This window comes from Varanus komodoensis, unplaced genomic scaffold (genome assembly GCF_004798865.1).
Source record: "Varanus komodoensis strain SLA01 unplaced genomic scaffold, ASM479886v1 scaffold9, whole genome shotgun sequence".
Classification (NCBI taxonomy): Eukaryota; Metazoa; Chordata; class Lepidosauria; order Squamata; family Varanidae; genus Varanus; species Varanus komodoensis.
In genome coordinates, this window is record NW_025336598.1 from 13,916,943 (window position 1) to 13,934,285 (window position 17,343).

The 17,343-nt window shown below is 39.5% G+C and overlaps 1 protein-coding gene across 1 annotated transcript in view; it reads left to right on the top strand.

The window, feature by feature from the left end:
* ANAPC4 (anaphase promoting complex subunit 4) overlaps positions 1-12,685 on the top strand; it is a 37,994-nt gene extending 25,309 nt beyond the window's left edge. Inside the window, exons 21-29 of the mRNA XM_044418117.1 lie at positions 1,169-1,262; positions 4,812-4,909; positions 6,187-6,248; positions 7,362-7,400; positions 7,502-7,603; positions 8,811-8,888; positions 10,170-10,340; positions 11,105-11,228; positions 11,982-12,685. Coding sequence (XP_044274052.1) covers positions 1,169-1,262; positions 4,812-4,909; positions 6,187-6,248; positions 7,362-7,400; positions 7,502-7,603; positions 8,811-8,888; positions 10,170-10,340; positions 11,105-11,228; positions 11,982-12,197 — 984 coding nt within the window. The 3' untranslated portion in view covers positions 12,198-12,685. The remainder of the gene's footprint in view (positions 1-1,168; positions 1,263-4,811; positions 4,910-6,186; positions 6,249-7,361; positions 7,401-7,501; positions 7,604-8,810; positions 8,889-10,169; positions 10,341-11,104; positions 11,229-11,981) is intronic.
* The last annotated feature ends 4,658 nt before the right edge of the window (positions 12,686-17,343 follow it).

The window sequence follows — 17,343 nt, forward strand, 5'->3', positions numbered from 1 at the left end:
ATCCCTCTGACTTCAGTGGTGTGTACTTCCTAGAAAATGTGCTGAGAATTGCCTCCTTAAAATCACAGAATGTGAAGAAAATGTAAGAATCCCAGAATTCTAATGACTTTCCTGCATTTTATGTTGCATGGTGATTCCATGAACTGAACTAAATGTTTTTATTTGTCTATTTTATTCTTTACTAAGATGGTATTCCAGGTGGATAACCATAAATTAAAAGCAAAATCTTAATTAAAGCATAACATCCAAAGGACCCCTCCCCCAACACACACAATAAAAGAAATAAACTAATAATAACAGAAAGGTGATACATTCAAAGCCCTACCAGCAGGTCTAGAAACTCTGGTTTCTTCTGAAGAGTGACAAAATATTGCGAGGAAGGCACAGTCAGTCAGCAGAGAGAGGGTAATTAATCCTGTCAGTACCCTTGACACCCATAATTCTTCCCTGAAACTATACATCTTTAGTAACAACCACCCAGAGAGGAGGTTGCACAGGGAAAGTGACAGAAGGATTAAGTATCCCCATTTTTTGCTTGCTGCTTCTCTGCAAATCATGATTCTTTCTCCTTGCTTTGTAGCTGTTTGGTGGCTGGGATTTTCAGACTTATGCCTGCTTGTAAATCCCTGGTTTGGCACTAGATCCCTTGAGCTACAGTGGTATAATTATATAGCTGATAAAATGATTGTACAGTTTTTAAATCTCTTTGTTAAGCTTAAGCAAAACTTGTTTTGAAAGTACAGTACTTTAAAGCAAAAGCATGTTTTGATTTTTTTCTCCTGGCAAGGTTAACAGCCTATGAATACAAATTAAAAGATAACAAATACTCACATAATGAGCGATTTCCAATCATGAAATATGAGCTGTATCTGTCAGTTTCATAGAGCAAAGGTTTATAACCATCTCTGATAAACTGTTCCTTTCTGCTTAGATAACATGGCATTTTGAGTAAACTGATAAGCTAACTGGAAAGTGGGTAATAAAATACTTACCAAAGACCTATTAAAAAAGTCACTAAACTTTTAGAGGGTTAAGTTACCTGCTTCAAAACCTAAAAGGTGGAGTAGGATAGAATAACAGAAGTTTTCTGACATATTTTCCCACCACTGTAATTGATAAAAGCTTGTTTGTTTCATTCAGATGTTTGTTCAAATAACTTTCTTCCCAGTACTTGAAAGATGAAGATGATGATCTTGTATCCCCACCTAACACAGAAGGAAACCAATGGTTTAATTTTCTCCAAAATAGCAGCCACCTTAAAGGTACTGTTCTTAATATGAGATATTAAAACTGCAAATGCTAAGCATATGTGTAGGTGGCTTTTGTGCAGTGGAGACTAGAATGGGGCCATTTTTCCCTAGAGAATGTGTCTGTGTGTATAAAATGGTCAGAGAGAGTGGGCGAGTTGGGGATATCAAACTACATTAGTTCATTAGCTAAAGGGTTTTATTGAGGCTTGATGGTCACTGGGTTACCTTTGTATCAGCACCTCTGTTATCTTTGGAAATGGAAAAGGGAGCCATGAATTTGGAGGTATTCCTGTAATGTAAAATAATTTAAACTGGCAAGAGAAACTTGAATGTTATTCTGTTTAAAGTTCAGGGAGAACCACTCCAGATCAGTAGGTTCTGGCAGTAGGCTATGTAATTGGAAGAAGAACATATAGAAGTGTATTCTTGCTGCCAAAACAAGACCATGAGCAAATTAAAGACTCTTATTAGGAAGAACCTGCAATATTAGAGAAGTTAAAGCAGCTCTGAAAAAAGGAAGAAAGTACCCAGTTTAGATAGAGTACCAAAAGAACAGTTTCAAGTTGGAGAGACTGAAGTGGTCCAAATCCTAACAAGAATGTGCTAAAAATTATGGAAAAAAACAATGACTCAGAGACTGGAAATATTCAATATATATTCCAATCTGTAAGAAAGGAGATGCTGATGAATGGAGCAACCACAGGACCATTGCACTTACTTCCCATGTAGACAAAGTGGTGCTCAAGTTGTTACAACAAAGAATTTTACCTTATATGGAGCAAGAAATGCATGATGTTCAAGCTGAATTCTGAAAAAGAGGATGCACTTGAGATCATATTGCAAATATATGTTGACTACTGGAGTGTACCAAAGAATTGCAAAAGAAAATCAAGCTATGCTTTATAAAGTATAGCAAAGCCACTGACTGTGTAGATCATAAGAATCTGTGAATGATTCTGAAAGAAATTGGTGTGCTGCAATTGTCTGGATGTTTATCTGTATTGTAGACAAGAAGCTACTGTTGAGACAGAATATAGAGAAACAGAATGGTTTCCTGAGGTAAGGGCATCAATTCAGGGTGTATTGTATTTCCCAGTGAGAGCATATAATAAGTAAAACTAGATTAGGATCAAAGGATGAAGGAGTGAAAACTGATGAAGGGTTAGATCTGTAGATTTTACCAGATTAATGGAATAAAGCAGCAGTTTAATTGAAATGACTCCTGATGAAAGTGAAAGAAGAAAGTTCAAGAGCAGGACTGCAGCTGAACATGAAGAAAACAAAGATTGTGAATACAGAAGAATTACACAAATTTAATGACAGCAATGAAGAAATTGACACTGTGAAATATGTTGTATATTTTGGCTCAGTCATCAGTTCAAAGGGAGACTGCATTCAAGGAATTCAAGGAAAACTGAGACTTGGAAGGGCAGCTGTAAAGGAACTAGGAAAGAGCATCATGTATGAGGATGTTTCACTGCAGACCAAAGCCAAGATCATCCACACTATTATATTCCTGATCACTGTGTAGGGGTGTGAAAGCTGAACAGTGAAGAAAGCTGACAGGAAGAAAATTGATGCATTTGAATCATGGTGCTGGAGGAGACCTTTGTGAATAACTTGGACTGACAAACAAATGGGTTCTAGATCAAATCAAGCCAGAACTTTCCCTGGAAGTTAAAATGGAAAAACTAAGGCTGTTGTACTTCAGGCACAACAAGATAAAAGACAATCATGTTAGGGAAAGGAAAAGGCAGAAGAAGGAAATGGAGATAGAGTGAGTATATGAAAGCTAAGCAGGCCTGTGAAGGACAGGATATTGTGGAGAGCATTCGTTCATAGGGTTGCTATAAATCAGAGGCAATTTGATATGGTGATGACAATTTTCTGCAGTAATTTTTTAAAATTAATAGGCTGTATGGCAGTTTGTTCCTAAGTATGAATTGTTTGTTAACTCGGACATTTATAACTCGAGGACTGCCCATATGTTGTACTGTAGGTGCCAATATTATGCTCTTAGTTTTGTTCTCTCCCTGTCCAGTCCTGAAGTAGATACAGTAAATATTTCAAAAAAGGAGTATTTTTTATTGGTAGGGAACTTGAATAAACTAAGCTAGAATAAAAGTGGCAAAAATGGAAGTCATAACACTTTAATGGCCAACTAGAATGGCTGACAACATGTGCATGAATAAATTACATGAGGGAGCAATCCTGTGACCCAGAAAGAATGCCTCAGGAGCAGCAGGATATTTTGGATTCCCGTTTCTGAGGTCAGAGAAAGCACTCCATCTTTGGAGCTGGGAACTGGCACTCTTGCCCTGCTCCCCCTCACAGTCAGCATGAAAGAAGCTTGGCAGCTATTCTCAGAGGAAAGCAACCTCAAAGGAAGCAAAGGGAGTGATCTGGTGGTAGTGGGGGGAGGAGGCCGGAGAGGCCAAGGATATGAGTTATTCTGAAGCCTCTGCAGCCTCCTTCCCTCCCACTCTAAATTAAAGTTCAGTCTAGACCATCTAGTGAAAATGCAGTATAGGAGGACATAGAGACAAAGGTAATCTCTGGCATACTTCCTGCCTTGCATAGAATGACCATAAGCCTCCAACTTCAGAGACTTAGCATCTTTGCACTAGGATTGTAGCCTCAGTAACATTTGTACCAAGGATGATAATCAAGACTCTTAGGAGTTGGCATCTTTTTTAGTATCTTTTGGAATAATTTGGAAAAAGGATATAAATGGACAAGTTTTTAGTTTTGAAAACTTATAGTCAAAGCTTACAAGGCTTTTGAGGCACATGTGCAGCTGCCATGTTCAGATCTTTCTTGAGGGAGCCTCTTGTTTTCAGGAGAAGATTTGCATGGTCATGACTGGCCAAATCTTGTATCAGTCAATTTCCCACTTTTCAAATTCATTGCTTACGGACCAGCTGTTGTGTCATTTGGAAAGCCAACTTCCCCTTTAAACATTTTTTGATAATTTTAAATCAGTGCCTGAGTGACCTTCATTGGAATAAAAACTGCACTTTTGCAAGGTCTGCTGCAAAAGTCTCAGTGCCATTCCGGACATGCAGCAACAGCAACTTACTAAATCTCAGGCCTTTAACAAGTGAACTTTGCCACAGTTACACACCCAACCTGTAATGATGGCTCGTGTGCAGATACATACATCACAGAGCAGCTTAAAGAAAAGGTGAACATGAAAAGCCCATCATTCACAGGAAATAAGGTGCAGTTTGGCACACCAGTTTCTGCTTCTTGCTCCTGTTTTGTTTTGTAGGTCAACACTGCACACTGTTGCCACTCACAGCAATAAAAGCTCTCTGGGATTTTTGTACTGCAGCACTCCTCTGCCTGGTGTCCTCCAGGTGTGTTGGACTACAGCTCTCATCATCCCCAGTCACTGAACATGTGGAGAGCATGAGGCTGGGGAAGGTTGCTCTGTCCTTTCTTATGTGCAGCCCCAGGTGCTTCTGCTCACATCTTCATAATGTACCTCTTAAAGTGCAATGTAAAAATATAGACTTTTTCACATTAACATAATTAACTTGATTTTTTAATTTAATTTAGAAAGCCCTTTGCTGTTTCCCTACTATCCTCAGAAGTCATTGCATTTTGTAAAAAGGCGAATGGAAGCAATTATTGATCAGTGTCTGCAAAAGCCAGCTGTAAGTTCTGAGTTGTGTGTGTCAGGTCTGAGTCTGAAGAGTCTGAAATGCAATTTTTTTAAAAAGAAAGTTAAAAAGATGCATGAACTATATATTCCTCAGTTGCTTTCTACAGAATCATTGGTGAATCTCCTACATTATAGGAAGAGGGGTTGTTAGCCCTCCTTCCTTCTAAACCAAGAATGGGCAACAGTTTTCCTGTCTCTGGCCTTGTGGCATAGTGGAAGCCAGTGGTAGATGGAGTTAGGGCCAAAAACATGAGCAGGATCAATCCCTGCCTTCTCTCTTTCTTTTCCTGCTGCCCCCCCACTTTCCTTTCTCTTCTGTCTTCCTCTTTGTCCAGCAGGCTGTCAGGAGAAGGTTAGATTACTGTTGCCCGAGGTCTGAACTTACTGCTTGAGGTCATATGAAATTAGCCACTGGTTGCCCATACCTCTTCCAAGTAGAACTGCTAGACTTTGGTACTGAGGCTGTTAGATTCTGAGCCAGTGCTCTGTTGCAGACCTAAGGAAAGGGCAAGCAGATGCATTCAATGAGCATACTATATTTTGAACATCAGAGATGGATGTCCCCTTTCCTTAGAAACATAGAAAACAGCGCGAGTCAGAAGGGGCCTCCTGGGCCATCTAGTCTGACCTCCGGCACCAGTCGGTTCTGCTCACGACATGCCCACCATGTGGACGTCCAGCCTATCCTTGAACAATAATGGAGTAATGTTGTGTTCTTCTGCTGGAGTGAAGTGGCAATTCACAACCAGGAGGGATTTCTTTTGCTGATCAAAGCTATCTAGCAAGACAGTAATGGAGAAGGTGGCACTTCAGGTTTCTCCATCCCTGCCCTGGAATGGCTGGGTCTGGGCTTAAAGGTCTCAGTTGTTGTATGCAGGTAAAGGAAATGGTGACTCTTCTGATGAAGAGCCTGTGCAGTCGCATAAACTGCAATCCACCTGTTTGTGAGTCTTGCCTATAAATTTGTAGATTTAGAACATTGAAGAAAAGCCTGCAATGTATTTTTCCCTTTCTTTCTCTTGTGCCATGTTGGCACTTGGATTGCAAACCTTTGTTCAGGGGTTTGTCCTTATCTCCCCATTCATAGTGTAGCTCATAGTTTGCTTCGAATGCTAGAATCCTGCAAGAGTTAAAACATAACAACATCCCAGTTTATTATGGTGGTCCCTTCATATACATTACTGTGTCAAATACACTCTCTGTGTTTGGTGGGAGAGCTGTTGTGAATTATTCTCTCTATCACATGGCTGTTTTTATTTTCTTCTCTAGGATGTGATTGGAAAATCAGTACACCAAGCACTTTGTATGCCTTTGTACAAAGCATCTGTAAGGTAGGGCTTTTACCATAAAGACTAGCCTACAAGTGAGATCTATAATAAAATGTTGCAGTGCAAAATTCTCCTGTTCAGTGACCTGGTCAGTCACTCTTCTTCCAAATTCCATTCCCCCTCCTAATTTCTATTTCACTTCCTCACTGACAGCAAGTCAACATTCTGAGGCCACTGAGAATGAACATTGGGTTATTCTCAGGCTGTGTTTTTTTCCTAAAGGGTTTTAATATTTCTGTCATCCTTGGGATCACTTCAAGCCTGCCATTTCCCTCTTTTGCAGAGGTGTTGCTCATTTGACTGTGTAAGGATCCACACAAAGACGTTCACGTGCAACATCAATTTGTGGGTTGATTAACACATGAACAGGCAGGGCCACACCGCAGTGAGTGTGCTGCCTCTCTTGGACTCTCACTTCCACTTTCTGTTCCTGGGTTGTTAGTTGAGCTGTTTGAACCCCACACTCTGCATTGTTGAAGGAAAGATAACCCGGAATTTTAATCCAACAACAAAACATGGGTTCACACTATTTGTTCTTAATTCAGAACTGTTGGTTTGCACTTGGCATCAAATAGCCCAGGAACTGGCTGATGCAGAATGGAAGTGGCATGCAGGTATGGGGCCGAACACTCCTTGGCTCCCACCCAGCCTCAATCTAGTAATGGCCATTTGACCCATACACCTGGTTCACAGGATCGCTGCAGTCCACTGTGGTTTATTAAAGGCATGGTGGTTTGCAGTACATGCCAATGACCATTTAGAGGATTCAATGCCCAGTGGAGAGTTGCCATGGTTTGCTCGGTAGGCTGAATCCAGGTGGCAAGTGTTGTTTGAGGATTAAATAACTCTGCAACATGCCATGGGTTACTCATAGGAGGTTTAACATTCTAGTAACCCCCGACTCAAATGGTGCAGCAAGCTGCAGCTGAGGGCTGACTAGACAACCTGGCTGGCATGGTTGCTGTGGCACACCATAGCTCCATGGCCTGGGGTAATTGCACAAAACAGGTCAGTGTTCATCATCATGTGTGAAACGGGCCATTGATTTTGCTATTAATATATGTGACTTACATATTATAATTTCAGATTTTTTTCTGATTTTCTTTCCCACTGTAGTGAGGATTCAACTTCTCAGCTGTTTAAATTGCCCTTTTTGTAAGTATGTGACTGCTTTGTGAGATTCCTTTCACTGAATGTTGAATGTTGTTAGATTCCTTTTCCTTTTTTCCTAATGGACATTCAAATTATCCTTGCAGGTGGAATGACAAATCATCCAATTTGCATTATGTTTTGTTCACTATGTTAGAAAACTCAGTTTCTAAAATATATATACTGAGGAGGCATACAGACATTTCAAGGTAGGATGACCTTAAATGGAGCATTTTTTCATTAAATACCTGGATGTGATTCTACAAATCTACCTTTGCTGGCTCATCTGCTGTGATGTCATGGAAAGTTCACAAAAAAACTGATTACTGATGGAAAAATGGGCAACATAGAGCAGCTTCTATGAGGAAAGTAAAAGGGTAGCTGGGCTTGAAAAGAAATATCACAAGGCCCCATGGAGTGAAAGAGCTTTGTGTTAATGACATGAAGAGAATGTAAAGGTGAGGAACTGCAAGGCAAAGCAGCCAAAGGGCAGACTTGGCATATAGGAAGTTTCACATTAACTTACCTTAGTAGATTAACTTACTTCAGTCCTTGGTTGCATGTGTTTAGTGGTTCTTTGTTTCACAGATTACACGGCTCTTAGAATAAGACTGCTTTGGAAACCACTTGTGTTTCATGTTTTTGGCAAATTCATTCCACATTTATTCCTATTACAACTTTTCAGTTTTTAACAATGTTCCCAGTTTTCAGTGTGACACTTATGTAGTTTTAACAGAGAAAATAAGATTCCTGATTTCTGTGTACTTCAGTTTCTTTTAAGAGAGCATGAGAGAGAGAGAGAGAGAGAGAGAGAGAGAGAGAGAGAGAGAGAGAGAGAGAGAGTTAAAAATGCTATCCCTTTAATTAAGCAATTGGATGCAGAATCCTGGGGAAGTTTGGACAGACAAAAGTCCTACAGCTTCCAGTATGCCCCAACCAGCATGTCTAACTGGGGTGCACTGGAAGTTACAGGACTTTCTCTGCCTAAACATACATAGGATTGAATCCTAGATCTTTCATTGAGTTTAAAAAGCTCACTACATAGTAGAATTATGGGGAAAGTAAAACTGCACTAAACAGAAAGGCTAATTAATTCTAAGCTAAGAAGAGCAGAATTCTGCATGCATATTCTAAGTGCCATTTGCCTTTCAGAGCAGAATGGTTGAACCAGTATCAAAGGAAGTTATTTGTACTTCATAGCTGCAAAGATAAACAAACTCTGGGGTGCACACTCCACTTGGTCATACTAAAAGTGTAATTTCAATCTTTGCTAGTTTTTGGCTAAAGAATTAGGGGTAGAAGCAAAGCTAATCTATACAGTCTTTTCTGATGCATGCAATGTAACACCAGATGTCCTTTAATGCCTGTGTGAAATACCAAAGATCAGTTTATACCGGTAACTTTTTTCTTTTCTAGGTCTGCTAATAATGGGCTACTTGCTGTTGATTTTGGAAATTTCTTGAATAACAGTATCAGTGAAAGTTCAGGGACAAAGTGAGTAGATCTAAAGATTGACTACCTTCCAGACACCAGTCAATTAGTACTAACCTTTGTAATTATTATGTGCCCCCAAATTTTCTTCAAATTAGAGCAATCCTATGAATTAATCCCCTCCAAAATATCCTGTCCTTGTCACCCCTGCTCAGCTCTTGTAAACTCAAGGCTGTGGCTTCTTTATGGAATCAATCCATAAAGTTGATCTTCCTCATAGTTGGTCTTCTTCCTCTTCTTCTGCCTTTGTCTTTCCCTGGTGTGATTGTCTTAAATATGAACATACTTCATCAAATTATATCTTGTTCCTTAGCCCTTTGATTGTAGAAATGAGAGCAATTTCAATTTAATTTGAAATTAGTTTCAAATGATAACAATTTTAAATGACCTAAAACCTCAAATAATCCCAATAGGTGTCAGCAGTGCAAGTATAACTTAAGCTTCATGGCTGAGCAAAGCTTTGAAACTTCTCTTTGGTCCTGGTTCAGCACTATAAACTACAGACCTAAGAGCCTGCAAAGTAGTAAAAGACATAAAATGTATATGAACAAAAGATAATGGCATGCTAGAGGAATAGAAATTTGTCACCTTAGTAGAAGCAACCAGTCTGACATAAGGATTAGATTGTTGGACTGGGATTCAAGAGAATTGCATTGTAGTCTCCATTCAGCCATGGTACTAAGTGGGTTACTTTGGGCCATTCACAGACTCTCAGCCTCAGTTGCCTCACAGAGATGTTGTAAGAATAAAATTGAATGGAATAGGAGGATTATGTAAGCTATGTTGGTTTTCAAGCAGGAAAAAAAGAGGGATATAAATATAACAAATTAATAACTACGACTTATTTCTTGGGGAGGCATTCTTGGGGAGACCATTCCAAACCCATAGAAAATGCCCTGCTCTTTGCATGATTAACAGTATTTATAGAAGGACCATCTGGGAAAAGACTTCATCCAAGCATTTGAAACTGGGGGAGGATTTATACTTAAAAGAGCTGCTCTTTATAACACTCTGAGTTTAAGTTATTTTAGACTAGTAATTGGTTAATACCAGTGTACACCTGTATTAAGAATGTGTTGTGATTCTCACATACAAGGTATGTGACTTGTGACATTAATTGTTAAGAAGGCAAATAGAGAAGATTGAGCATCTTAGTGAAAAATCTAAAATATTCAAAGCATTTTGCAGGCACATTTTGCCTCCAGAAGGTAATTTCATGCTATGTCCAATTTTAATGAAAATGATTTGATCACACCTAATATTTTTTTCTTTGTCTGGCTGTAGTTTGTACAGTTGCCTTGATGCTCACTTCTACGATGATGAAACTATAACAGTCGTTGTTGCAGAAAACACAGAACAAGAAGGGAAGGATAGAATTTTGGCCCAGCTTCCTTTATCGTCAATTTATCTTGATGAGGATGAGGAACTGGAATTCAGCTGGAATTCTAGTCAAAGGTACTGACTGAAATTCAGATTATATCTTGGCTCTTTTCAGATTTACTAGGATCTCTCTTTTGGTTTTCCTTTTTTGTATTTCTGTCTTTTTCTTTTTGAGATGAAGATAAAGAGACGTAAACTGTTGTAACGTTGTGGACTAAAATGACTGAACATGCCCACTGGTAAAATAGTGGTAAACTGTTGTCCTGTTTGTCAAAAATGACAGTTACATTGTACTTAGGGGTTATTGTTTTCAACAAACTTTCCTTGTTCTTGTGGCTGTGCATTAATTAGGATAATATTATCAAACACACTCTTTTGTGAAACCCAAGGTTTAGTAGTGAGGATGTAGTAGAGGAAGAGCTACTGGTAATTAACCTGCATGTATGAGTGTGTGACTCTAGTCACTGCTAGCAGTATGGGGAGTCTTGATAATATAAAGCAGGACTAATGATAATTAACTGAGTATTCATGAGAATGTAAGCTAAGATATATAGCTTCTGTATAGCCTGAAGTGCCTGATCCTGCCTAATCTTGAAAGCCAAGCTGGGTTGGACCTGGTTAAAATCTGAATGGCTAACCTAAAATGCTGTGAACCGTCCAGAGAGCTTCAGCTATGGGCAGTTTAGAAATGTAATATATTAATAATAATGATACCAGAATAGCTTACTGCCTCATAAGGATAACCCGATGTGCTTGTTTCAGGAAGATGAGAAGCTTATTTTATTTAGCATTAAAAATGAATTGTAGGCTGGCTTTATTTTATTTTGGATCTCAACCAGGTTGGATTTGCAAAGTGAGGACATCCCTACACGTACTGTCACCATTGAGGGTCAGTGGAGGGTTCTGGAGAACATGAAAGCCCAGTATGTTGCTGTAAATGGCATCCGAAAGGTTTCTTGTGTGGTAAGTATCACACTGAGCAAATTTACACATCTGTGTACTAGGTAATCTTATTTGTGCTTACTCAGCAGTAAGTACCATGGAGTCCCAATGGGGTTTGCACCCAAGAAAGTGTGCATAAGGTTGCAGTCATCGTTTTGTGTTGTTGTGAATGAAGATATTAATTCATTCATAAAGCTCAAGAGGGGATAACTGGTAAACTATTTCAAATATCCTATAGAATGAGAATAGTATTCTGCTTCATCGAGGCTGGAGATATGGGATAATAATCTTCACTGCTACTGCCTTTTTCCTGGACCACAAATCATGTCTGTTGTTTTGAGGCATAAAATGGATTTCTGATCTTTCAAGTCAAATCCACATATTATTGGAAAAGCATGGCATGGAGACCATTTGGCTATGGTCTGGTCCCATGCTGCATCACATTTTTGTAAAGAGAAAAAACATGCCCTAACCAAATGACAGAGCCCTCCTTAAGCTGGAATTACCCCTATATGGGTAACTTATGAATCAACCCCTACTTTGAGCTAAATTATTAAACATTATACTTTACAAGTAGTTGGAGTGCTTTTGAGCAATATAAGATAGGAAGCATTTATTGCGGATGCTTGCAACTTCTGAAATGCATATATCCCATAAATTTAAAAGTTCATTGATGAGGCAGATGTTTTTGCCACATTTTCAATCATGTTTTTCTTAGTGAATCTTAAACATCTTATTTTGTGAATGACATCATTTCTTGAAATATGTGCCTAGCTAAGTTCAAACCTACGACACATCCGAGTGTTTGAAATGGACGTGGAAGATGATGGAGAAGCTGAGGAGGAAGAAGAGGAAGAAACAGCTCAGCATGTTAGCACAGGTCAGGAGGAAGTTAGCCAGTCTGCAGACAACCTAGAAGACAGTATCTGTGTTGGTTGTAGTGAACCAGCAGATGAAACAGAAGAACTCGAATCAAGCCCCCATGCCTGACATGAACTCTCTTATCAGTGACCTGCACACTAGAAAGAAGAAACAGAAACATGGTCCTGGCTGCTGGCTCTTTTTCATTCTACTAATATTTATATAGTGTATACATCACTGCCATGCATTTGGAGGACTTTGTTTTCACTTGTTTCCAAATACTGTGTCTTGTGTTATAGCTCCATTGCTTGAAAAAGTGCAGTGCTGGAAGAAAATGGGTGTTTCCAGATACTCCTGCAAACACTGCAGTCTTTAAAATCTCATACAACATTGGACACACCTTCCTTTCCAATCCCCATTATCTCATCCTCATTCCCTTCTACTTTTCCCAACTTTCCATACTTCAGCTTTCTGATACCACATGTGTGGCATTCATGCATGAATTTGATTTCCCTTTCCCAAAACGGAAGGCCAGAGATGGAGATAGTTTGGACCTCCCCGCAACCCCATGTGCATTTTGTAATAGAAGAAAAAATTAAAAAGTTTATTTTTCTGTAGGTGTTGTGCCCTCATTTATGCTCTGTGTCTCACATCTCTTACCATATTTACTAATTTATAGATAAGTGATTTTTCAATTCCTTTACAGTGAAAAACATTTTCTTTAAAATTGTGCAACATTTGCCTGCCGCTGAGAGGCTGGTTGCTAGTTCTAGAAGGTATCTGTCATTCTGGTTTCCTAGGATGCAGTTTATTACCTTGATGTAAGAAGTAACTTGAAATTAGAGAGAGGTTTCTAAATTAGTTAAGATGCTGTTGCATAAAAAATGAAAAGTTAGGTGAATTTCATAATTTAGAACTAACCTGCAATTTCTCTATTAATGTGGAATCATTTTACAATTATCTTTGGAGAGTTTTGACTGTGCTGTATCCTTTTTAGAAGTTAAGAGAAAATGGGAGCAGACTTCCATTTTGTCTACCATGTTTAAAGAATTCAACTCCTGTCCCTCATATCTCTGTGCAAGGAAATTTACTTCTCCCTCTCTCAGACAAAGTCCAGAAGTATGGAGTAAGGAAGCACTTTCTAATTATTGTCCTACAATGTCTGGGAAAGCTCTTTCAGTGCAACCTTACTCCTAATTTATGGCACCTTCTCACATCAAAGGATGGGTGTCCATGCCCCAGTCTTTTTCTTTTTGCTCTGTTTTATGTTTGATGCACATAATGTTAACTCTTTGCTTGCTTTCCTATTAGTGCTCATCTGTCATCACCCATTAAATCACCCACCTATTACAAAAGCAAATTGATCTGGACATGTAATATAGACAGTTCTTAGAAAGTGATGGCCACTTGCATTAGCACATGGCTTAGTATGTTTTGTATATTAATTATTTGTATACAGAATACTCTATATATGTTAGAGAAGTTTACATAGCAGAATAAGATTGCAATTTTGTACCCAAATATCTGGGGGCAAACCCCACTGAATTCAGTAGGACTTACTTCTGAGTAGGTATGTAAGAGGTTGCATCGTAAAACTGGCATATATAAAAATGTGGGCTACGACTAGACTTGAGGGACCATAAAGGATGCTAAATCCTAAAGTCTCAAAACATTTCCAGAACCTTTCATTTTCCTAGAGAGTGTAGAGAAGAGCTGTACGATAACTGAGCCAGCTAAATGAGATTCAGGGTTTTATTTTAACAGCATAGCAGCAGAATATTTCTACACAAGGCATTTATTGTGTGCTTTATTTATTTATTATTTTATTAAAACATTTTTATGCCGCCGCATTCGCCGAATTCTTGCAGTTTGTGGGTGCTTTACACCATATCATCTCTCTCCACAGATTGTCTGGTTCTTTGCAACCATTTCTATGGCTTCTTTTTTTTTTTAGTTTAAAGAAAGTCTGGTATTATCTGGAAATGGCAAAATTAAATGTTCATGTATTTATGCAATTCTTCTATACCACAGCATCATCCAGTGGCTATGCAGTGCAATATGTAGAAAGGAAGAGCAAAGTTCTGCAAAAACATGTATAAAGGACAAGATCTTAATCCCACATAGGATCTGGAAGTTGATGTCCCAGAAAAGTAGCAGATTAAAACCTTTATGGAGAAAAAAACCCTAGCCAGAGTTGTTAAGAAAGCCCCCTGCAACCTCATTCTTTGTGTTTACCGAAACTAATCCTGCAGTATTCTCATGCCCTCTGCGTTCTATGGAGTTTATTATCAACTAAGTATGTACAGGACCACAGCTAAGATGACCAGCTATACATGTACACTGGGGTGTGAACAGCTAAGTGCAAGATGCAAAGGCTGCACAGCCTGTGTGTGTGACTTTGTTCCACCTGAAGATGTATTCAAGCAATGTGTCGGTTGAATTGGCACTGGAGTTGTGGGGACTGGTGATTTAAGGCAAATTATGCACACTGAATCTTCTTGAGATACAGCACATATGGTTGGTGCTTGGATGAATATTGCATTACTGGGACACCCATACCTGCTGATGTCATGTTAAAAGTCATATTGCTTGAACACCTCTTTTTCATTCGGTGGCAGGAGACATCCATCATAGCTTATCCAGCAAGGAACATAGAGCTCCTGACCTCTATGGCTCCTCCCAGCCAGCTTATTCCTTGACTCTGTTCTTGACAAAAATTGTTCTAGTTCCTCTTTCAACAAATTATCTGCTTATCTTATTCACTATTCCTATTTTATCTCTATATACCTTAGAGCTTGTCTGTTCTGCTTTTCCAGTTTTTCTGTTCTGCTTGGCTTTTTCTTTTGCTCCTTTTATGTCCCTCAAAATGTGCTGCTACTCTGTGGATAATCCTGAATTAGATGGATCAATCCTCTGAATTATCAGACACCCTTTAAGACACCACCAAAACAAGCATTATCAGTATAAAGGGATTCTTTGTGAGCATATTTTGGATATTTGCATCCTTCTTGGAGGCTTGTTAAAACTATGCAAGATTTGTCCCTGTATCTCACATGCCACGTGTCAGTTGCTGCCCTTTCCTTAGGTAGGCAAGCTGGTCTGTTGCAGTTCCAATCTGTTAGCTTTTAATATTTAGAAATTGCAGAATGCAAACATAGCCACTGGGTGCAGACTAAAATCCCCATAAAAGCAAAGGAGACAAAGGATCACAGCCATGGCATAATGCAAGTCCTCTAAATTCTAGTAGGTGTCCCAAGTTACAGCATGATAAACGAAAGAAGATACAAAATTAGTCTGGGACATTACAGCCCTCCTTGTTCAAATGGAATGTGCTACAAGCCCTACGCTCAGGACTGGTCCTTCCTTGTCATGGAGTTTCCGGTGGCCAAGTGCTTGAAGGTGATGTTATTTTACACTCCACTTCCCTCTCCATTTGACACCTGACCTGATTCCCACTATGGCCACCTCCCCTTCACTAGAAGCCTACCTTCCCATGGTTTCAGAAGGGCCTCCCTGATTATCACAGCCATTAGCACCCATATCTACCAACTGCAACCTTAACTTCCCAGCAGCCTCTTTCCCCTTCCTTGCCTCTTCCCAGGCTGAGTCAGAATTGGTTCCCAGGCCTTCTTAAGGCCCAGTCCCTCAGTTTTGTATATTTGCAGCCAGTGAATGTTACACACACACACACACCCCTCTCCTCAAATCTGCACCCACTACACCACAATCAACCAGGCCATGGCTGCCTCAGTGGTTTTTCCCTATCACTCCTTTAGTGGAGATCTGCAGCACACTTACATGGCCTTCAAATCATGCATTCATTATAGCATTATAAAGTGAACAAAGATGCCCTGGCCTCAGTAGGCTTTGGACACAAGAGTATTTCAACAGGTTTTCCCTCAAACTTAGGTTCTGGGGGACTTTCTGAGGGACTCACTCTAGGGCAATGACAATGGCAATAGCAGCCTTTTACATCCCATGCTAGATGTCTCCTCAGGACAGATGAGAGTGGAAGGTTGAGCGCTTACCATGAAAGTGCATTACATTACATTCCAGTGCACTGTTCGGGGAGATATCCATACTCCACCCTGTGGCAAGCTGAGCACTCATTATGTTTTTCTAAGGAAGTGTGCCAATCCCTAAGATAAGGGCTTTTGTTCTCTTTCTTCCCTTGTCTCTGCATTTTTGTTCTTCTTTGTTTCTGGCTACTCAGCCATTGCTCTGTCTAAAACCTTGTCTAGAGCTAGCTGGAAAGAGCTACAGAGGCAAAAAGGCAAATATATTTGTCAGACTTGTCAGATACACCTTGCCTGTTCATGAGGAATGTCTCCTGTGCATCAAATTAGACTGGAACGTCACAGTAAGTACCCAATTTTCCAGTGTTGTCTTCATTTTCCAGATACTATGACTTAAAATTTGCAGTACTCTAACATTTCCCATTACCAAGTAATTAGAAAAAATATCCTCAATATAGCTGGCTTGACCCTGCACTAAGGTGATGCCCAGGCAGCCTTACATGTGATTCTTACTAGAGATAGCAGATTTTTTTTCTTTTGGAAAGACATAGAGGAGTATCCTCTGTTGGGAATAGGCTATTAGCCTGAATATATCCAATCTCTCAGCCTTAATTTCTCATTTTGAAATGAGTGCTCATAAGTTACCTGTGTTACAAGATCATTGTGAAGCTGAACTAGGTAAGCACTGTCAAGCACATTTAAATTCATAAGGGCTCTGCTGGAGCAGAACATGGGTCTCTCTACTCCAGAGTAACCATCCAGATGCTTCTAGAAAGCCTATAAAATTACTGTACCAATTATACAGGATAACAGTATAATAGTAGGTAGAGATGCACATCATGGTATATCACCCTGCAAATAACTAATTTTGCATTGGGTTGTTTACAGAACAATTCACAGGGTGTCCAACAGAAAATTAAGCTCACTGTGGATTGTCATCTCCTCCTTTGCCCTCATTTTCTCACCCACTATCCCAGGGGATTTGGTGGCTGAAGTTTGTTTGCTTTCCCCATCTCCTATTTCCTTTTTCAAATAATACTTTTTTTCTGAAAGAAGTACACTGGAGGAGCTGCCACTGGTTCACCACCTGTTTTTACTATTCTGCTTTAAGTGCAAGAAACAAATGCAAAGATGGATGAATGAATGGATGGATGGATGGTCTTATAAAAACATGGAAATGTGTACTTCTTCAGGTATGAAATGGGAAGCCTCACCTGGGCAATATCATGGGAGGTGTCTGCTGTCAAAGTGCAGCAGGA